This window comes from Rhipicephalus microplus, chromosome 8 (genome assembly GCF_043290135.1).
Source record: "Rhipicephalus microplus isolate Deutch F79 chromosome 8, USDA_Rmic, whole genome shotgun sequence".
NCBI lineage: Eukaryota > Metazoa > Arthropoda > Arachnida > Ixodida > Ixodidae > Rhipicephalus > Rhipicephalus microplus.
Genome location: NC_134707.1, coordinates 107,850,741 through 107,872,138, shown reverse-complemented (window position 1 = coordinate 107,872,138; position 21,398 = coordinate 107,850,741). Strand labels below are relative to the sequence as shown.

The 21,398-nt window shown below is 48.3% G+C and overlaps 1 protein-coding gene across 1 annotated transcript in view; it reads left to right on the top strand.

Moving 5' to 3' along the window:
* The window catches only part of LOC142768346 (uncharacterized), a 169,565-nt gene that overhangs the window by 81,515 nt on the left and 66,652 nt on the right, over positions 1-21,398 (top strand). The window contains exon 6 of the mRNA XM_075870318.1: positions 17,459-17,542. Within this exon, the coding sequence (XP_075726433.1) occupies positions 17,459-17,542 (84 nt within the window). The remainder of the gene's footprint in view (positions 1-17,458; positions 17,543-21,398) is intronic.

The window sequence follows — 21,398 nt, the reverse complement described above, 5'->3', positions numbered from 1 at the left end:
ATTCATAAATCTCTCGAATGTCGCTGTAGCATTGCACAATCTGAAGGGTATAATGTCAAACTCAAAAAGACCGTCTGGTGTTATGAAGGCCGTCTTCTCTTTATCTGAGGGATGCATAAGAATTTGCCAATAACCAGAACGCAAGTCAAGAGAAGGAAACTGGGAGGCAGAATGCAGGCAGTCCACGGCGTCATCTATACGTGGCAAAGGGTAGACGTCTTTTTTGTGATGGCATTTAGGCGACGATATTCTACGTATAATTTCCATGAATTCTCCTTCGTCCTTACTAGAATGACAGGAGCTGCCCACGGACTACACGATTCTTGTATGACGCCCTTCTTTAGCATGTCTTCAACTTGCTCAGCGATGAGTTTCCTTTCGGAAGGCGATATGCAATAGGGCTTCTGACGTATTGGTGATGCTTGGCCTGTATAGATGCGGTGTTGCGTACGTGAAGACAGTGGCGTAATGGTAGATGTCTCGCCTTGGGCCAAGTCGAAGACTGAGGCATATTCTGCGATCACCTCCTGTAGCAGCGACCGTTCAGTTGAAGGAAGTGACTTGTTGATCATACGGTCAATGCTGGCAGAATATTCAGTGTACGAATTGGCCTGGGGTTTTTTTGCATCCACTGCCAGTTGGAGTGACCATATGGTAAGAGTACTTTGCTCTTGAAAGCCTGCAAATTTAAGTCCTGCAGGCAGAGATAGGGGCTGCGCGGAAACGTCCACAGTCCACAAATCGGCACAACTACCGACGGTGAGCACGAGACAACGAGGCGTAATAACGTTTTTCTTAAGTGCGTTACTGAAGGCTCGGCTAAACCATAGTGAGAGCCCGCACAAAATCGCGAAGAATTTACGCGCACAAACATTGCTATGTTCGGGGCCAAGCAGACATCTTCTGACACGGAAAACACTTCCGAGCTGTCATCAACGGTATCTTTCGTCAACAGAGAGGGCAACACGGGACGAAAAATAATCCCACCACTACCACAATCTGCAGTGGCACCACATTCACGTAAAAAATCTATACCTAGAATGACGTCGCGGGTCGCACGTGCAAGCACCGTTAGTTCAGCTCTAAACGTTTGCTTTCCTACGGAAAGTAAAACAGAACAAACACCACCCGGGCTCCACGTTTCTTCCTTTACGCCGTGGAACGTAGCTCTCCGATTCCAAGTGAACATTACTTTCGTCCCAAGGCGAGTTTTAAAAGACATGCTCATTACGGAAATGGCAGCACCGGTATCAACTAGTGCCACAGTACTCACATTGTCTAAAAAAGCACTCACTTTGTTCTCAACCATTACAACACAAGGGGGTCTTGCGGAAGATGATTTTGCGGCCTCGCCCCCATCGGTCGCACCAGTTAGATTCCCAGTGGTGGTGGCATCCCCGAGCGGCGACGCGGGGACAGGGATCGCTGTTGGCGTGCGGGTGGTGGGGTAACGCCGTGGTCGGAGCAAGGCGAGTCAGCACGCGCTGTGTGTTGTTGTTGGAAAGAGCCCTGAAATGGTCGAGACTCGTCGGCAGGTACATAGGGCGCGTACACGTTGAATCGTGGAGCTCGCTACTAGCGACGGTAGCAGTACCCAGCGATGTGTCCAGGTAGCCCGCAGTTGTAGCAAGTACGGGTGTCACGTCTAGTCGTCTCCGGCGAAGTAGACCTCGTTGGTTGATGAAATCTGGGCCAGGGCTGCTGAGGAGTAAATCGCCATGATGCAGCTTGCCTGCGTTCCTGGTTTTTGAGTGGTCGTTCACTCCTTTATTCGAACCGATCGATGTGATTCGGGCGAGGCTCAAAGTAGCTCTGACGCATCCGAGGTACCGATGGTTCACAAGGCCGTTGGCCAAATGCACACTGATGGCAGACACTGGCGGTGTCCACAGCTTGCAGTTGAGCAAGTTCTTCCTTAACCACTCGTCTTATAAGAGAAGAGATGTCATCTTGCGATGGAAGGTTGACACTTGCAATCGTGGGCACATTGTCAAGACGTCCAAATTTCGGTAGGACTCTCCTCCTCTTTAGCGCTTCAAGCGCACGGCAATGTCTCCTTAGGTCGGAAGGTGTGTATAGGTCTTCCTTAGTGATAAGAAAATTGTACACGTCTTCCGCGATTCCCTTGAGCAGATTACCTAGCTTATCTTCGTCAGACATGGTCGCACTCACGATTCCGCAAAGCTTCAAGACGGCCTCGATGGAGGTGGTGCAAGTTTCTCCAGGTAACTGAGCTCTGCGTGAAAGCATTTGCTCCGCCTGCTTGACCTTAGCTGTTGAGTCACCAAAACACCTCTTTAGCTTGTCCTCAAAAATGTCCCATGTAGTCAATGTACTCTCGTGGTTGTCGAACCAAAGAGACGCGGTGCCGACGAGAAAAAACACCACGTTCTCGAGCTGCTTAGCAATGCTCCAGCGGTTGCTGCGACTCACTCTTTGGTAGTGCTTAAGCCAATCCTCAACATTGTCATCCAGCTGCCCCTAAAAGGTCCTTGGTTGACGTTTCGGCGTGCCGCAGTGAGCTTGTCCTAACGGGTGAGCGTGTTGCTCATCAGCAACGTGGTTGTTATGGCCTGCTCCCGCGTCCTCCATGTGTGGTAGCTGCGGTGGCAAGTCTGCCAAGCGTCTGCTCTGTCGCAAAATTGGTAGAGCTGGGTCGTCCAGATCAATGTACCCGGCACCTTCCACCAAAGTGTTACGAGGGATTGTGCTTATTGGTGAGGTGCTTATTGATGAGATGCTTAGTGGTGAGGTGAAATGGCGTTGGGAAAGAGTAGCGTACTTCTGAGACAGTCCTAGTCCGGTTCACCCAACCACACAGTTCAAGCGCCGCTCCACTACTCTCCTTTTTCTTCCGCGCCCCGTAGGCTCGCGTATCTTCGTTACAATATGAACGTTCTATGCCTCTACATTTTCAAGAATGGCTCCAATTTTATAGCCATACGGTGCTCAGAGCACAATATATCCGCATTCATAAAGAGGATTTCTAATCGCCACAGGAGCATGCGTGAAGTGGACATGCGCCACCTCGTACAAGCATTCTGCCGGTGTAAAATTACTAAATTTCTCCCTTCTCTGTACGTTTCATCTCTAAAGAGAGATCAGATAGATCGTCTCATTCGCACAGCATATAAAACTGCCCTGCACTTACTTAAGAGTACCGCTACGAGCAATATTCTCCAGTTGGGAGTGCATAACACAATTAATGAACTAATCGCAATGCTCCTCGTCAACAACCATGCCCGACTTTCGCAATCCGAAACAAAAAGTCAGCTCGTTCAGCGCCTCAAAATCAACCTCACAGGAGGCACCACCTCCACAAAATCACCCCTAAACACATGAGCGACAGTCTCTTGGGACCACCATTGCCTAAAAATATCCACCCCACACGACCGGCGGATAGCCAGAGCTAGATCACTTCATAAGCGCTACGCATGTTTGACTCCAGTCGCTTAGGTCGATGCCGCAGAATACTCTCACCGTCCTGCTTTTGCGGTGGCAGTATTAGACAATGCCCAGAAATTACTTTGTAGCATTACCTTCGACGAAGTTGCTCAACCAATCGAGGCGGAAGAAGCAGCGATTGCGTTAGCAATTGCTCACACCAAAGTGGAGTGTATCTTCTCAGACTCAAAAACCGCCATTCGTAATTTTGCTGTGCCTCAAATTCATGAACCCGCACACCGTATCTTGCAATTCTCCCCACCCCCCTAGACAAATAATCACCATTTTGTGGGTTCCCGTGCATTGTGGACATCCTGGAAATACAGCCGTCCATGAGCAAGCTCGAGCACTCGTCAACCGGGCAGTGGACGCCTTCCTTTCACAGTGCGCGAGAGTGCCTATTCACCTACCATGAGATTACATTACCCCACTTCCCGCATAATCTACCCACCAGCCTAATAATCACTGTCTCAGACTCAGCGAATATCCCGGCTGTGGCGGCTGCATTTCGAATGGAGGTGGAAATGTTGTAGGCCAGAGTGCTTAGATTGGGTTGCAAGTTAAAGAACCCCAGGTGGTCGACATTTCCGGAACGCTTCACTACGGCGTTTCTCTTAATCTTATGGTGGTTTTTGGATGTTAAATCCCTCTTATCAATAAATAAATAAATAAATAAATAAATAAATCAGACTGAGCCAATCGTTTGGCGTCGACTCCAAACGGGCACCTTGATTTCCCCCTTCATACATTCTAAATTTCACCCACATCACGTCTTACCTCATTGCCGTCTCCACTCGAGTCCGCGAGCCGACTTTAATCCTACACATATTATACAACTTGTACAAACAAGCCGAATCCACCCTTTGCGGGGGCTGAGCGACAGGAGCGATGGGAGGCTGCTCTGCGCAGATCACGACCGGACGAGCAACTCCGGATCGTACGCTGGGCCATAGGGGTCGCCGAAGCGCATGAAGTTTCAGCGACCTAGAGCGGCCTGAGGGCTCATCATCTTCTTTTTCCCTGACCCCATCCCCCCCCCCTCACCTGACACATTTTCAGTGTCATTGAAGTTGTTTCCTCCTCTTCCTCTCATATGCGTTGGCAATTTCGCTGACCCTTGCTGTCGGCCCGTGAGCCACGTTTGTCTGCCGATCGATGTGACATTAATTGCTTGCGTCAGCTCCTCGATTCCCGTTTTCAGCGTGGTCTGATTGAGTATGGCCAAATTGATTAAATACCAGTATGAATGTAGGGTGATATCTAACAAGACACCCGTGATTTTGGCAGCCAGCCGTATCGATGCCAACTCTACGTCGTTTTGCGCACTCGCACAATCAATCAATTAATGAATGAATGAATCAATCAAAGAGCTTTATTTTCACCAAAAAAAAACATTTATGGTGAAAAAAGGTGGCCGGGAAAAAAGCTGTCCAATGACAGCTTGACAAAGCCCCAGCCACCCATCGGTGGCGAAACGACAGGGTACAGCACCTGATAAAAGGGGGGGGGGGGGAATGCATATTATTAGTCGCTAAACAGTTACAAATTGATATCATAGTGCATTCTTTACGGGCGCAGGTGCACTACAAGGTCCAATGTACCTAATTATACACTTGCTAAAGATAAATAACGAGGAAAAAAGAAAAAAACGAAAAGAAAAACAAGGACACAAAAAAACAAAAAGTAAAACAAAGCCAGAGAAGAAGAAAAAAATAAAAAATAAACATGGAAAGAAGTATATTAGGCACTTCAAGTGCATTAAAATGTACAATGCGCAGTTATGTACTGATATGCAAACGCATGTGTTTCACACACACACAAACACACACACACACACACACACACACACATATATATATATATATATATATATATATATATATATATATATATATATATATATATCTATACAACATATGAATAATGAAGGAAAAAGGAAAACACAAATAACTTGCGAAACACGTGTATACTCCTATATTGGAAAAGTGAAGTTTGTTATGTGAGCATACTTCTAATTTCTTTTTTTCTGTGGAGTAAAACATCTGTTCCTTGCGTTTCGAAATAGTTTAATGTTGTTGGGAACATGCGTTGGTTACGTTGTGTTCCATAGTGTGTGCGTGAGAATGAAACGTGCCAAGGCGGTTGATATCGGAAATGATAAGAAATTGCGTTTTGTGTAAGGTTCGCGAGTTTAAGAAGTGTGTCCGATTTCCCGAGTGCTGCCTTTTTGTAGCAGCACAGCAATTTGTAAGTATATAGGTCTGATATTTTCACAATTTGATGCTGTTTGAAAAGAGGGGCGGTGTGTTCTAAAAAGAGAGCATTTGAAATAAGTCAAACCATTTTCTTTTGTAACACGCCCAGTTTTGACATATTAAGGGCTGTAGTTTTACCTCATACCAGGAAGCAGTAACATAGGTCGGAATTAAAAAGCGCATCGTAAATTAATCTCTTTATTTTAGCTGGTAGTATGTGTCGATGACGACTAATTAGTCCTACAGACTTAGCCAATTTCAACGTAACCGCGTTTACCTGGTCATTCCAAGACATGTGCTCGTTGAAGATGATGCCAAGTATTTTAACGCATTTTTCAATGCGAACACTGAACGGACCTAGGACAAGCTCTTCAGGTACAACAGCTAGCGCGCTGCGAGCATGATATATAACACACTTAGTTTTGGCTTCATTCAATACAAGGCTGTTCGGCTTGCGCCAGTCATTCAGCGTCGAACAAAAAGTACTTGCTTCAGCTTGAATGCTACATAACTCCTGGCCTTTAAAAAAGACAGTGCAATCATCGGCGTAAATTATGAACTGACAAGTGGTGTTTAATTGTATTACATCATTAATGTAAAACAGGAAGCGCGATGTCCACATTCTTCGCAGTGAAATACTGGAGTATTCTGAAAACAACAATGCTGAAGCGCTGAAACTTATCCTTTAACACGGGGGAGTCATTATTACTCGAATTTCTATGTCGAACAAGCACCTCGAAAACAAGCATATCACAGGGAAGCGTCCGTACATAATAATCACTATAGTGTCACTAAAACAACGTCCAACACTACACAAGCACTGCACGAAAGCCTTCCCTGCCGCCAAAATCAACCATTTCTTTGCCTGAAGGACTTTCTAACACGAGGCGAGCAAGAGATGACCATAATATCGAAGTGAACAAATAGCGACGCCTCACATAAAGTCCTATGCTGTCATGAAAGGGATAAAAAACAGATCTATCGGCAATGCCTTCCAAGGCCCCCAAAATAGGCAAACATTTACTGGGTAATTACAAAAATTGTATCAGGCAATTGCCTATTTTGTTCCTTGCGTTCTCATTGTGACACTTCGATGAATGAGCACAAATTGAATGTTAAGAATGGTTTTATAGTGCTTTTATAGTGCGTACAAATGCCTAATTTTGATGTTCGACCCTAAATACCTATACACTATGTAAGTTATAAATATTTTTTTTCAGTGCGGTGTGCAACCGGTATTCATATCACCGGGAAACACTGACCTTTAGAGTCTTTGAGGTTAAACCAGCTTTTGAAAACAAAAAGACTAGAAGTAGTGAAATAGGACACGGCAGTCACCTTATGCCACAGCACTGACATGAAGCGCATGCTTAGGTGAACATTACAAGACGAAGAGAGGAAAAGAATCGAGATTTCTGCAGCTCTAAATGAAAGCATGTGTCAGCGTTGGTATGGAAAGGGGGAGAGAAAAGTAAATATGGGAGAAGAATAGGAGAGTGCCGATAATGGCCTAGGATGCGGCGAGTGGCTTCTGGTGACAGTTCTCCAATGTCCCGAAGGAATTAAAGAACATTTAAGAGCTTGGTGTGGTGGAAGCAAGCGAACTAGTGCTCCCTGTTTGTAGCCTCGGAGAGGGAGAAAATGCGAAACCAGAAAACCGTCAGTTGATAGGAGAGTGTTAGTCAAAAGAGATCTTCGTAGTGTGTTGTCTGTTTCTGTGGAATACATGTCTCTGTGCGCGTACTTTGGAGACGCTGGCATGGATCCTTATCATGATACACAGCGTTGTCCAGCTAAAACTGCTGTCAGAGTATACGGACCTCACGCATTTCGCTTCCACCGGAAATGCGGCCGCGTGGCCAGTATTCAATCCCGCCATTTTCGGTCACCAATCGAGCTCTTTAACCACTGGGCGACCATAAAAGGTAGATAATAAAAAGAAAAGACCGTGTAATGCAGACCCTGAAGGAAATAAACCATCGCCACGTTCTTGCTACCATGAACAATAACGTTGTTGCTGCCTATATATATATATATATATATATATATATATATATATATATATATATATATACATATATTGTCACGTGATCACAGAACGACCACAACGTCTGTTCACAGGAGCAGCACTGGACGTCGAGCCGAACCGAACGTTAGAGCACGAGCACACACCAACCGTCCTCTTCTTCTTTCACACCATGGCACATACTCGCATCGGCATGGCTAAACCTCGTTCCATGCCTGTGGCATTACCCCCCTTTCGAAACAAAGTACCACCCCGATGACCAATGCCGATTAAAAGTTAAAGTAGTCGCGTACACGCACAAAGACGCGTGAAGAAGCAGTGTCAGGTGGCTCGGGGGTAGTGTGGCTTCATCCGTGACACATGAACAATGTCGGGCTGCTGGGAACATCGAGATCGCTGAGCTGTGTCTTCAAGCAGAATTTCGTAGTTGACGTCTGTGAGGCGCCGTAGTACTCTATAGGGACCGAAGTAGCGGTGAAGTAACTTTTCCGAGTGGCCCCTTTTGCGAACGGGGATCCACAGCCAGACCAGATCACCGGGTTGGTAAATGACATGGCGATGACGGGAGTTGTACCTCCGCGAGTCGATTCGTTGTTGTTTTCGGATCCGCTTGAGTGCAAGCTGGCGGGCCGCGTCGGCGAGCCGGAGAAAGTCGTTCGCATCAGTAGTAATATCGGTCGTGTCAGGCAACAGCATGGCATCAAGCATCGTAATTGCTTCTCAGCCGTGAAGCAACCGGCATGGAGCGAAACCCGTAGTCTCTTGAACCGCAGTGTTGTAAGCGAACGTTACGTATGGCAAAATTGCATCCCAGTTCTTGTGATTACGGTCGACGTACATAGATAGCATGTCAGCGAGCGTCTTGTTTAATCTCTCCGTCAGACCGTTGGTTTGTGGATGGTATGCGGTTGTTTTGCGATGAGCTGTTCCACTAAGTCTCGTGACGTCTTGCATCAATTGGGCTGTAAAGGCTGTTCCACGGTCAGTGATAAGAACTGTTGGCGCTCCATGTCGGAAGACGATGTTGTTGATAAAAAAAATACGGAACCTCATTGGCCGTGCCTCGTTGTAGGGCTTTCGTTTCGCAGTACCTCGTTAAATAGTCAGTAGCGACTACGATCCAGCGGTTGCCATCATGTGACTTCGGGAAGGGCCCAAGCAAGTCCATGCCGATTCGTTCAAACGGTTGTCACGGGGGTGCAACAGGCTTTAATAAACCAGCAGGGCGCACAGGTGGGGCTTTACGGCGCTGGCAATGATTGCATGTTTTAACGTAATGCTTGACATCCTGGGTGAGCTTTGGCCAGTAGTAGCGAGTCCGAATCCGGGCAAGGGTATGTGCGAATCCTAGGTGGCCGGAGGAAGGCTCGTCGTGGCAGGCAGATAAAATGTCAGCACGTAGCCCTGGTGGAACGACGAGGAGGTACTCAGTCGCATAAGGTTCGAAGTTCTTTTTGTAGACGATGTCGTTGCGGAGACAAAATGACCCTGAACGTGCAAATGCCGATGGTGGACTCGAGCTGCAACCTTGAAGGTATTTGATAAGTTGTTGGATCTCTGAATCATTCCATTGTTGTTGGGCCAAGTCGGATTCACTGACTGCACAAAGAAAATGGCCATCGGTATCATCATCCCTCGATGTCGTTGCGAGGGGTGCGCGCGAAAGGCAATCAGCATCAGTGTGCGTGCGGCCCGACTTGTAGACGACTGTAACCTCAAATTCTTGAAGGCGTAAGCTCCACCTCGCGAGGCACCCTGAAGGGTCCTTGAAATTGGCCAGCCAACAGAGGGCATGATGGTCTGTAACTACTTTGAATGGACGGCCATACAGATACGGTCGGAACTTTGTTATCGCCCAAATAACAGCAAGACATTCCTTCTCCGTGGTCGAGTAGTTAGTTTCCGCAGATGACAAAATGCGGCTAGCATAAGCGATGGGACGTTCAGCGCCGTCTTGCCTCTGGACGAGTACTGCACCAAGACCGATGTTGCTTGCGTCAGTGTGAAGTTAGGTAGTGGCATCTTCATCAAAGTGCCCTAGTAAGGGTTCACTCTGAAGGCACTGCTGAAGCTGGGAAAAAGCGGCTCTCTGCTCTGGACCCCACACAAAAGGAGTATCCTCCTTCGTTAAACGGGTAAGGGGTTCAGCGATGTTGGCAAAGCTCTGGACAAAGCGCCTGTAGTAGGCGCAGAGACCCAAAAACCGGCGCAAATCCCGTTTGTTCGAAGGTGGAGGAAATGCAGCAACAGCCATGGTCTTTTCTGGGTCTGGTCTAATGCCATCGTGACTGATAAGGTGGCCGAGGAACTTTAGTTCTTCGTAGCCGAAATGACACTTCTCCGGTTTTAGAGATAGGCCTGCGGATCGAATAGCGACGAAGACGGACTGAAGTCGTTGTAAATGTTGCTCAAATGTTTTGGAAAAAACAACGACGTCGTCTAAATACACGAGGCAGGATTCCCACTTCAGACCGGACAGGACGGTGTACATCATCCTTTGGAACGTTGCCAGTGCAGAGCACAATCCAAATGGTAACACTTTGAATTCGTAGAGGCCATCGGGAGTTATGAATGCTGTTTTTTTCCCTGTCACGTTCATCGACCTCGATCTGCCAGTAGCCGCTGCGTAAATCCATTGAGGAAAAATATCGGGCATGTCGAAGTCGATCCAGTGAATCATCTATGCGTGGGAGAGGGTAGACGTCTCTCTTCGTCACTTTGTTGAGCTTCCGGTAATCAACGCAAAATCGAAGAGTGCCGTCTTTCTTTTTAACAAGTACGACAGGTGACGCATATGGACTGTTCGAGGGTTGGATGACGTCGTCGTCGAGCATCTGTTTCACTTGAAAACGTATTGCCTCTTGTTCTTTTTGCGACACGTGGTAGGCGTGCTGTCGTACAGGCCGTTCGGTAGGGTCCGTTATAATGCGGTGCTTCACGGTTGGGGTCTGCTTGATTTTGGAGGTGGACGCAAAGCAATCACTATACGTACGTAAAATCATGCGTATCTGCTGTTGCTGCGCACAGGATAGCTGGCAATTCACGTCAACCGTACTGGCTATATCAGTGTTACCTTCGGCAGCAGTGGCAATCGGAGCGATAGTGGAACATTCTGCGTCATCGATGGCTTCAAAGTTCGCGATTGCTGTTCGCTTTGTTAAGTGTTCGTACTGGCCGCCGAAATTCGTGATCAGAAGCTGAGTCCTCCGATGTTTCAGTTTGACGATAGCACGCGCGACACAAATCTGCCGAGCCAAGAGCACCGAGACCGCTAGCAGTTGATTCCATACAAGCCTATCCGGGGTATATGGGAACACCTTGTGCCCATTTGGATGAACCCTTCACCATCAGCGATGTGCGACGTGCCCTGCACGAACTTAATGGCCGATCGGCACCGGGTCCAGATAGGGTCACCAACAAAGCGCTTCGGAATTTGGAAGATGACTCTGTTGAATTTCTTACTGATGAGATTAATAGGATTTGGAAGGGAGGTGACATCCCGGAACAATGGAAGTTGGCCAAGGTGATCCTCATTCCCAAGCCTGGTAAAGCACCAAGTTTGGACAATCTGCGCCCCATCTCTCTCACGTCATGCGTGGGAAAGGTGGTGGAACACGTTGTCCAGAACCGAATCGCGGACTACATAGAGCACAATGATCTCTTCCCTCACTACCTTATTGGCTTTAGGCCAGGCCTCTGTACGCAGGATGCTATGAAAATCATTAAGTGTCAAATTTTAGATAATCATACCAGAGACACCAGGGCGATCCTAGGCTTGGATATAAAAAAAGCGTTTGATAATGTCCGCCATGATTCTATTTTAGATGCGATCTCAAGTCTCAACCTAGGTTCCTCATTTCATGCGTTTGTCAGATCCTTCCTGTGTGGGCGAAAAGCCATACTTAAAGTTGGAGATCTAGAATCGGATGTGCAAGCGCTGGGAAATAGGGGCACCCCGCAGGGATCTGTTCTATCACCCTTACTTTTTAACATCGTCATGGCTGGTCTCTCGAGGCAGCTTTCTGGAATTTCAGATGTTGGTCATACAATTTATGCCGATGATATCACCATTTGGTGTAGAGGAGGAAGTGATGGCACTGTAGAGGCGGCCCTGCAAGAGGCCATCGACACTACCGAGAGTTTTCTGGAAGACACAGGCCTTTCTTGCTCTCCGGAAAAGTCTGAGCTTCTCCTCTATAAACCGGTCAGGAGGGGCCGTCGACCGCGAGGCTGGGTGCCGCCCCTAGAAAATGACATCCACTTACGTACCAAAAGTGGACGATCAATCCCCAAAGTCGCTTCCATTCGGATCTTAGGTATGACGCTAGAAGCAACGGGCACCAACACCATCACGATTAAAAGGTTGGAAAAAAAGACAGACAGTGTTATTAGGCTCATAAGACGGGTGGCTAACCGAAGGACAGGACTATCAGAGGACAACTTGGTCAGGCTTATACATGCTTTTCTGCTGTGTCATTTTGCATATGTGGCGGCAATGCATGTCTGGAAGAGAATGGAAAGGGACAAGCTTAATGCAATGATCAGGAGAGCTGTAAAGAATGCCCTTGGGCTCCCCAACTACACCCACACCAATCGTCTCCTGCAGTTGGGAATTCATAATACATTGGAGGAAATTGCGGAAGCACAAGAAAGAACACAGGTAATTAGGCTGTCTGGCTCAAAAGCGGGGAGGATGATTCTCGCAGAAATGGGTATTCCACCAGCTCAGATTGAGGCTCTGTACCAAGGGTTGACGAGGGATCAGAAGGAAAACATCATTGTCTCGCCTGCCCCGCGGAACATGCATCCCCAACGTAATGTTGGAAGGAGGAGAGCGCGCGCTCGGGCCCTTCTTCGCCAAGTTGCGGATCTTGACGGGGGGGCCTGTTTCGTAGACGCGGCGCAATATGATGGCCAGAGAGACCGATTCACGGTAGTGGCAATCAACCACAAAGGCATTACAATTAATGCGGCGTCGGTATGCGCCAGAACTGCCAATGCAGCTGAGCAGGTTGCCATCGCCTTGGCTCTTTTAGATCAGCGTAATGAACACATATTTAGCGATTCTAGAGCTGCCATTCGTGCCTTCAGTGTTGGAGCTGTGTGCAAAGAGGCCAAAAATATACTCGGTGATAAGTTGCTTACAACCCATACCATTACATGGTTCCCAGCTCATATGGGAAACATGGACGGAGGGATCATAAATCTCAATGAGTTGGCCCACTCCAGGGCGCGAGGGTTAGCTGTCCGCGGCCATGGAGGACCTTTGGGTCGAACTGGAGATTTCGTAAACAGGGATCCGCCAACTACATATAATGAAATAACCCAACATTTCGCTATGGATAGGAGAATCTTTCCACCTCCACATGCGAAGCTAAATAGAGCGCAGGCGCTTACATTGCGATTACTTCAAACAGAAACGTACCCTAACCCTGCCTTTCTTCACAAGCTTTATCCTGATGTTTATTTAACCAACTCGTGTACAAAATGTGGCGGTTTAGCCACCTTACACCACATGCTCTGGGAGTGCCCTTCGGTACGTGGCACCGATACAGCATCGTCCAGAAAGTGGGACTCCGCTCTCCGGAGTCCAGACATAACATCGCAACTTTGGGCTGTCCAGAGGGCCCACGATGCGGCGCTAGGGCTCGGCCTTACTGTCCCATCGTGGGAGCGGCCCGCCGTGTGCTAGGGCGCACGCCTTCGGACTTGTCAATAAAGTTTTTCCAAACCAAACCAAAAGAGCACCGAGAGGTTAGTTTCCGCGATGCCACTACTCTTGTTGTCACAGTCACTCTCCACCGTTACCAACATACTGGCTCGCGGCGGCAGTGCGATGGTGTCGTCAGCAATTCGAAGTGTTGTGGTCGGCGCAACTGCATCCCTTCGTAGGGCTGTATGGTCGTTAGATAACGTTATGAGCAGGCCGCGAAGGTTAATCATGGCTCCATGCTCGCGGAGAAAATCCATTCCGAGAATCAGGTTTTGGAAGCATTCGCGCAATACAACGAAGGAAACAATGTACGTCGACTCACGAATTCGGAGGCGGGCAGTGCACATTCCTAGCGGTGTCAATAGGTGACCTCCCGCAGTCCGGAGGTTGGTTCCATGTCCCCAAGGTGTCGTTACCTTTCTTAGCTGTGCAGCGAGGTCAGCGTTATAACAGAATAATCGGCACCCGTATCTACCAGAGCGGTCAGCGGGTGGTTGTCGAGAAGAACAGAGATACGAGCAGAGACCTGTTTGTCGTCGATGGCACACGTCGGTGAAAGAATGTCGTCGGATGTCAGCAGGCAAATCGGGGGAGGGTCTTGTAACGGTCGATCAACAGCGGCCTCACCCCCAGAGGTCGCTGTTCTTAGTTTCCCCGGCGCGGGCTTGTGGATCTAGGTGATCTTCCTGCAAGGACGTCCGCAAAGGTTGATTGTTGGCCAGGTGACGTGGAACGCCGTGGAGATGGTGAGCGGGATTGGCGACTCGGAAGGTTTGAGGATCGTTGGCTTGCCAAGTATTCGGCGATAGCACGGGGCCGCTCACCATCTCTGGGGCGACGAGCATCCGGACGAAAGCCGGGAAGACCCATGTGCCTGTAGGCGCACTCACGGTAGATGTGACCTGGTTCACCACAGTGATAACATAGAGGCCGGTTGTCGGGAGCACGCCAAACACTGGATTTTCGTGTAAGGGGTGGGTTGCCGTACAGCGGTGGTCCCGAGTAGAACGACGGTGCCGTCTGCAGGGTGGACGGACGGGACGGATAGCGAACAGCCGGTGCAGGAGTACGCAGTGCTTCCGCGTACGTTAATAGCGGAGCTTCGGCTGGACGCGGGGCCGTCATGGGTTGGACTTCGGCTGCACGCAGAGTCGTCATGGGGTGCACCAGCTGCCGGACCTCTTCGCGAACGACATCCGTTAAAGCAGCAACATGGGGCGGAGAAGACAACACGTGCAGCTTTTGCAGCTCCTCGCGAACAATACTGCGCACGAGCTCCGTCAGGTCTTTTACAGCCGTGACGTCAGGTGTTTGTAGGGCCGACGACACTGACGAAAGACTGCCAGGGGCCGGTTCATACTGGTACGAACGCTGCCTTAGCATTCTCTCCATTGTCGTGGCTTCGCGAAGGAAATCCTCTACAGTGCCGGGAGGGTTCCGCACTAGTCCCGCGAACAGCTGCTCCTTCACTCCCCGCATTAGGAGGCGCACCTTCGTTTTCTTCCGTCATTGAAGAGTCGGCTCGCCTGAACAGCCGCGACATGTCCTCAACGAACATGGCAACACTCTCGTTCGGGCGCTGGTTTGGGGAATTGAAAAGCCGTTCCGCTTGCTCCTTTCGGTCAGAGCTTCGGAAAGTATTTCGCAACTGGTTGCAAAACTCTGGCCAGGTTGTCATAGTGGCTTCATGGTTTTCGAATCAAGTGCGCGCAGAGTCCTCGAGGTAAAAGTAGACGTACCGAAGCTTTCGCTGCTCGTTCCACTTGTTGACGCTGCCGCAACGGTTGTAGTCGTCGAGCCAGTCGTCGACGTCCTCATAAGGGCCACCGTGGAACGGCTTCGGAGTACGCGGGACGTTGAAGAACCATGGAGGAGGCAGCGTTGATGTTTCTTGGGTTTGCGTTCCCGCACTAGCCATAGTACTGCCGAGTTGAGGAAATGGTCCGAATTCAGGAGGTAGGCCTAGTTGTCGCCTGCTACGCCGTAGGTCAGCTGGTTCTTCCAAGTCGCGGCTAGTGTCGGGACCTTGCTGCTGATTGCAGTGCATACAACACTACCCAGCGCCTCCACCAGAAAATGTCACGTGATCACAGAACGACCACAACGTCTGTTCACAGGAGCAGCACTGGACGTCGAGCCGAACCGAACGTTAGAGCACGAGCACTGACCAACCGTCCTCTTCTTCTTTCACACCATGGCACATACTCGCATCGGCATGGCTAAACCTCGTTCCATGCCTGTGGCAATATATATATCCGTAAATTTCAACCACTTGAGGTTTTTGTACGTGCACCCAAATCTGAACACGGGCCTACAACATTTCCGCCTCCATCAAAAATGTAGCCGCCGCCGCTGGGATTCGATCCCACGATCCGCGGGTCAGCAGCCGAGTACCTTAGGCACTATATTGCTTCCTGTCGGAAATACAGCTCACGAACGTCTTTGTTTTAAAATATTCGTATATATGTAAAAATGTAATGTGTATATATTTATGATATTCTAGGCCTAAAGAACTTCTTTTGCCTGCCTACTTTTACTGCCTGAAATAAACAATTTTTTTAGTGACAAGAAATTTGGCCTCTAGCGATCACTAACTTCTTTCATGCGTCCACCAAGAGTTCACAGTACAACGACGGCCACGGCATTAGCTGAGAATAGGGACTGACTAGCCTGTAGTATTACCATATGCAATTGAAAATAATTGCTGCCATCACTGTAGCTCATCAAGAGCAGACACCCTGCCGCGGTGGTCTAGTGGCTAAGGTACTCGGCTGCTGACCCGTAGGTCGCGGGATCGAATCCCAGCTGCGGCGGCTGCATTTTTGATGGAGGCGGAAATGTTGTAGGCCCGTGTGCTCACATTTGGGTGCACGTTAAAGAACCCCAGGTGGTCGAAGTTTGCGGAGCCCTCCCCAACAGCGTCTCTCATATTCGAATGATGGTTTTGGGACGTTAAAAGCCACATATCAATCAATCAGCAGGAGGAGACGTTGCGATTGCATAGAATTTCAGCCAACCATTTGCTGCACGTTTTGCTTTAACAATAAAATACTTCTTCGCTTGAGCAGGCTGCAGTGCCATACATAATTGTGCCTTTGCTTGAAAAACTGATATGACACTAAATTTTGCATTGATACAAGCCTCTCAGATACCATAGCCGCCAATCATCGATAACGAAAAAGTTCGTGATGTAAGTTTTGTTTTTAACTGTGGAATTGACATTATTCTCACAGTTGCGGGCGTCCGCTAATCTTCAGATATTGCGCCTTGGAAAAATCACTCTTTCTTTTGCATGTGTGAAACCTCCCTTCAGATACTTTGCATGTAGTCCGCCCAGACAGCTTGTATATACAAAAGAAGACGCTGTGCATAAGCTGATTGAACAGTTTCCAGCAATCGTTAAAGCCGTCGAACAACCGTTGTCGTGGTAAAAATATTGTTTGATAGCTTTCACAACGTGAATATCACGCAGTGTGCGAATTGTGTTCGAGCCCTTTGCAATACCTAAAAATATTTGAGAAAATGTTTTTCAGAATAATGGCTAAATTACCTTCCAATAATGTTAGGAATAAAACTGTTTTATCTTACCTAGACATAAACATGTTTGCAAAATGAACTTTTTGAATTCAAACAACTTTTTAAATTATGCGCTAATTCAAAATCGGCGTTCATTCCATTTCACTATTATACAGCCTCAATTTTCTCGCAAATATATATATATTTTTTAAGCGTATGCCACCGAAAAAGCTTCTGCTGGCGCGTGGCCAGAAAGACTTTTTTTTATTTTTGGGTGGGGGGTACCATTCTGGTTTCAGGAGAAACACCTTCTTAAAAAGGCCAGGGGGGCAGGTGCCCGATGTGTCACCGTTTGGCTACACCCTGAGCTACTGTACCCGTAAGCATTCAGTAACGCTTACTAACAATCTTTGTAGGTCACTCTAATAGTGAACTAAATTGTTTCTTCATCTTAGAGATAACTTGTGATTGCTTGCGTGATGATTATTTTTTCAATACCTTTAGGCACAGCCCTGGAGAGTGTTCGGAACGCCATGGCGGCGAGTTCCTCAAGTACAGCAATGGCAAGCGTTTCGGAAGAACTACTTCGTAAGTGATTTTGCGAAGGAACTGTTTTAAATTAGGCGCCTCAATACAAACCTTAGCTCTATGTGCTGTGGTAAGTTTGTGAAAGTATACGAATGTTCAATTCACTTGTTAGCCTGCATAAAAACAAAGGAAAAGGTGTGAATGATTACGACTGATTACTCGGAGCATTGATACTGTTGTGAAACCACCTTGGCAGTGTATTCGATCTTCTCTGCGACGTAGGGCTAAAGACTGATTGGGCCGCGAAATACGGCAACTGTACCATAGAATAATATACCAATAGCACAATGTAATTTTACAGTGTTTATCAAGTCACTGCGGCATCACTGGTAATGAGCATACCAACGACGCACCTAAGAATACTTACGAAAGTGGCAAGACAGAACCTATTTTACGATCAAGAAGCAATACTGAGCAACAAAAAAATTGCACCATCTCCTGCTAAAGGAAGTCATGTGTGTATGCGAAGCCGCGGGTGCTAACGCTTACGCTGGTGGCGGCGTTAACGCTCGTGCTCATTGTGGCGTTGCGCGGGAGAGAAACCTGGGGAAACGCGAAGCAAGCAATAATGAACTGGTGTTTCCTACTAGAACATGTCAATCTCTGCTAATGGGCAATGAAAAACAGATAACTCTGGTTGCGCACCGAGACCTGTAGTCTGTTCTTAGTTAACAGGCACGCTGCGAATTTCGGAGGTGAAACTCCCTATGCCGTGGGTCGTGCGTCCACGATGTATGTATTGGTAGTAGCAGGCAGCCACCTCAACGGCCGGACTAGAGGAGCGGCACGCGCAAACCCTTTTCAATTTAGAAGGAAACCCGCGCACGTTAATCCCACATAAAAACATAGATGTTTCTGATGAAATAACTTACAGAGACGAGTATTGGTGACTCAATTTCTTGGTATATGTCACGCTAGCGAAACGGCCACGAGCGCATCATGAGCGTGGCATGTAGTCATGTTGTTACATGACACGCACCTGCACTGATGATGTTTGCACCAGTCACATACCTTCGTCATCCATTCACTCCCCGTAATACCAAACTTGGTTTATGTGACCCTATATATATACAAAATTTGTAGATGCGAAGCTAGAGAAATGACCGCGAGCACACTATGAGCGTGGTGTGTAGTCATGACTAGTCATAACGTGAAAATCATGACATGCATCTTATGATTTCCACGTTAGTGTCGTCACTGATGTTCGCTATGCAGTCATGCCCAACTTGCCAGTTTTGCAACATATCGTGTGAACGATACCACCGAGAGAGAGGCAAGACCATGCAATGTAAATCATGACATTCATGGCATACATGTTATGATTTTCATGTTATGACTGATTATTTACGCTCGTCATACAATCATGTTATGGCATACCAAGTTTGGTATCGATACCATTATCGAAACGGCCAGGTGAGCTAAAAGTCGTAAGCGGCTAGATATATAGAAAGATAGATAGCTTCGCTCAAAGTTGCCGGAGTTCGCTAAGATATGCTTCGCATTTAAAAAAGTAGTATTAGTATTAAAAGGACGCACTTTGAGCACTATTTCACCAGAATGTGTTGCCACGTTAAACTCGCTGGGCGTAACCTCCTTGGTTTAGCAAGGTTTAGCAACCGTTGGGCCGCAGTGTTATGAACATAATGAACTTGTATATAGCCAAGAACTAGAGGCAGTGAAAGGTGGGAAGTAGACACGAAGCACAGGCGCTAAGAATGTGCGTGAGTGCCACCTCTCGCTTGGTCTTTGAAATGTTCGCTGGATGACGGTTCTTCTATATGCTAAATCTATGATAAAAAGAAGTGAGGTGGCGGTACTTGGAGTGTTCACTAGATGGCACACAGATAGATGGACGGACGTGAGGGTGGATGCACGGATGGATGCATGGACGAACGGACGGAGGTATGCATAGAGGGACGGATGGATGGGCAGTCAGACAGATGCACGGATGGTCGCAATATAGGGTGGATGGACGCAGGGACGGATGCACGAATGAACGCACAGACGGATGGACGCGCGGACGAACGGACAAGCGAATGGTCGCACACGCGGACACACGGATGGACAGAAGCAAGAACGAACTGACGGACGAACGCTTCACACCACTCATCATCATGGACTCCGTGGATATGCGGTGATGTTTTTTTGTTCCGTGCATATGTGCTGTTGTTTTACGTGGCGGCTGAGGCGGGGCCAACTAGAGCGTCTGGCAGCGCTTTATAGACGGTTTTAAGATCGCAAGTGTTGTACTCCAAAAACTTCCGGTCACCTCATTTACCAACTCCTAACGTCAAAAATGACAACACGTTATCAAGTTTTTCTGAAGAGTAAGGAAAATATCTCTAGTTTTTCAGACAAAATGAACGCGCGTAAGGTTCAAGGGAATCTCTTGTATATTGATACAAGTCAACATTAACATCAACAAAGGCACCATAAAGGCGATGAAGATGACGATTGTACAAAAGCTTGTGGGGGTTGCCACTCCGCTATCTTGGTTTAAGGACACTGTGTACTCCGTCTACAATCTGTAAATATATTTCTACCCTCTTCCTACCCTCACCTCATGACATTTTGGTGGTGGTGCCGGGTAACAAGACGGAGCTGCGCAGCGGCCGACGCTTGGTTTCTTCCACGATGGCACAAGAGGGCCCGGCTCCAGCTGCCGCAGCGGCCACCCCAACGATGACAGTTGTTCTGCCCCAGCTGAAACACCCCGGCACGTTCTGCGGGACCGTCAACGTCGACATTGAAGAATGGTTGCCGCTGAACGAGCAAACAAGGAGGAATTATCGCTGGAACGAAACGCTGATGCTGGCGAACATCCTATTTTACCTGAAGGGGACAGCCAAAGTGTGGTTTGAGAACCACGAAGCGGAAATTGGCATCTGAGATGCGTGCAAAGAAAAGATGCGTGAGCTTTTCGGCAAATTGACTGGCAGGAAGACAGCGGCCAAGAAGGAGCTGGCATCTCGCGCTCAAACGTCATCGGAGTTTTACCTGTCTTACATACAGGACGTGCTTGCCCTTTGCCGCAAGCAGACGACGGCATGGAGGAGTCTGAGAAGGTAGCGCACATATTAAAAGGCGTTGCCGATGACGCGTTCTATTTGCTAATTTGCAAAGACTGTGACGCAGTAGATGCCATTATCCGAGAGTACCACCGTTTTGAGGCCGCCAAATGCCGACACATTTCCAATCAGTTCGCTCGACCTCCAAACACCGCAGCAACAAGGTCGTGCGAAGATATGCCAGTACCACAGGCACCGCTGACTGCAGAGCACGGCACGAAGATCACCCGTCAAGAACTTGAAGCTATGTCTCTCGCTTCAACTTTCTCTCGTCGCTGTGATTCCAGCTCCCAAATGGTACCTTTAGTGCATGCCATCGTTCGCCAAGAGCTTTCGAACGTTGGTCTGAAATGTGTGTGCACCGCCGGCCCCTCCCAACCAACTGACCATCGTCCGCCAGTTTCCTACGCCCAAGTCCAGAGGTTCCCAGCGCGCTCTCGCAATCCCGCTTAGTGGAGGACTGCTTATGACTGGCCCATTTGCTTTAACTGCCATCGTGTTGTTCACGTGGCCTGCTATTGCAATAGCAGGTGCTATTGGCGTCAGCCTTCCTATGGCGACAACCGTCATGCAGAGGCAGATGATGGCCACTTCGGAACTCGCCACGAGTCCCCTCGGCCAGCTGGTGGTAACGGTTCGTCGACGGTGCATTGTTGGTCACCCGCCCCTCCCCACCGCCAGTCCCGCTCAGCGCTGTCTCGTCACCCATCGTCACGCTCACCCCAATTTCGCCGTCCTTCACCGACTGCAAATCTGGCTCGGGAAAACTAGACGATGCAGCACCCAGA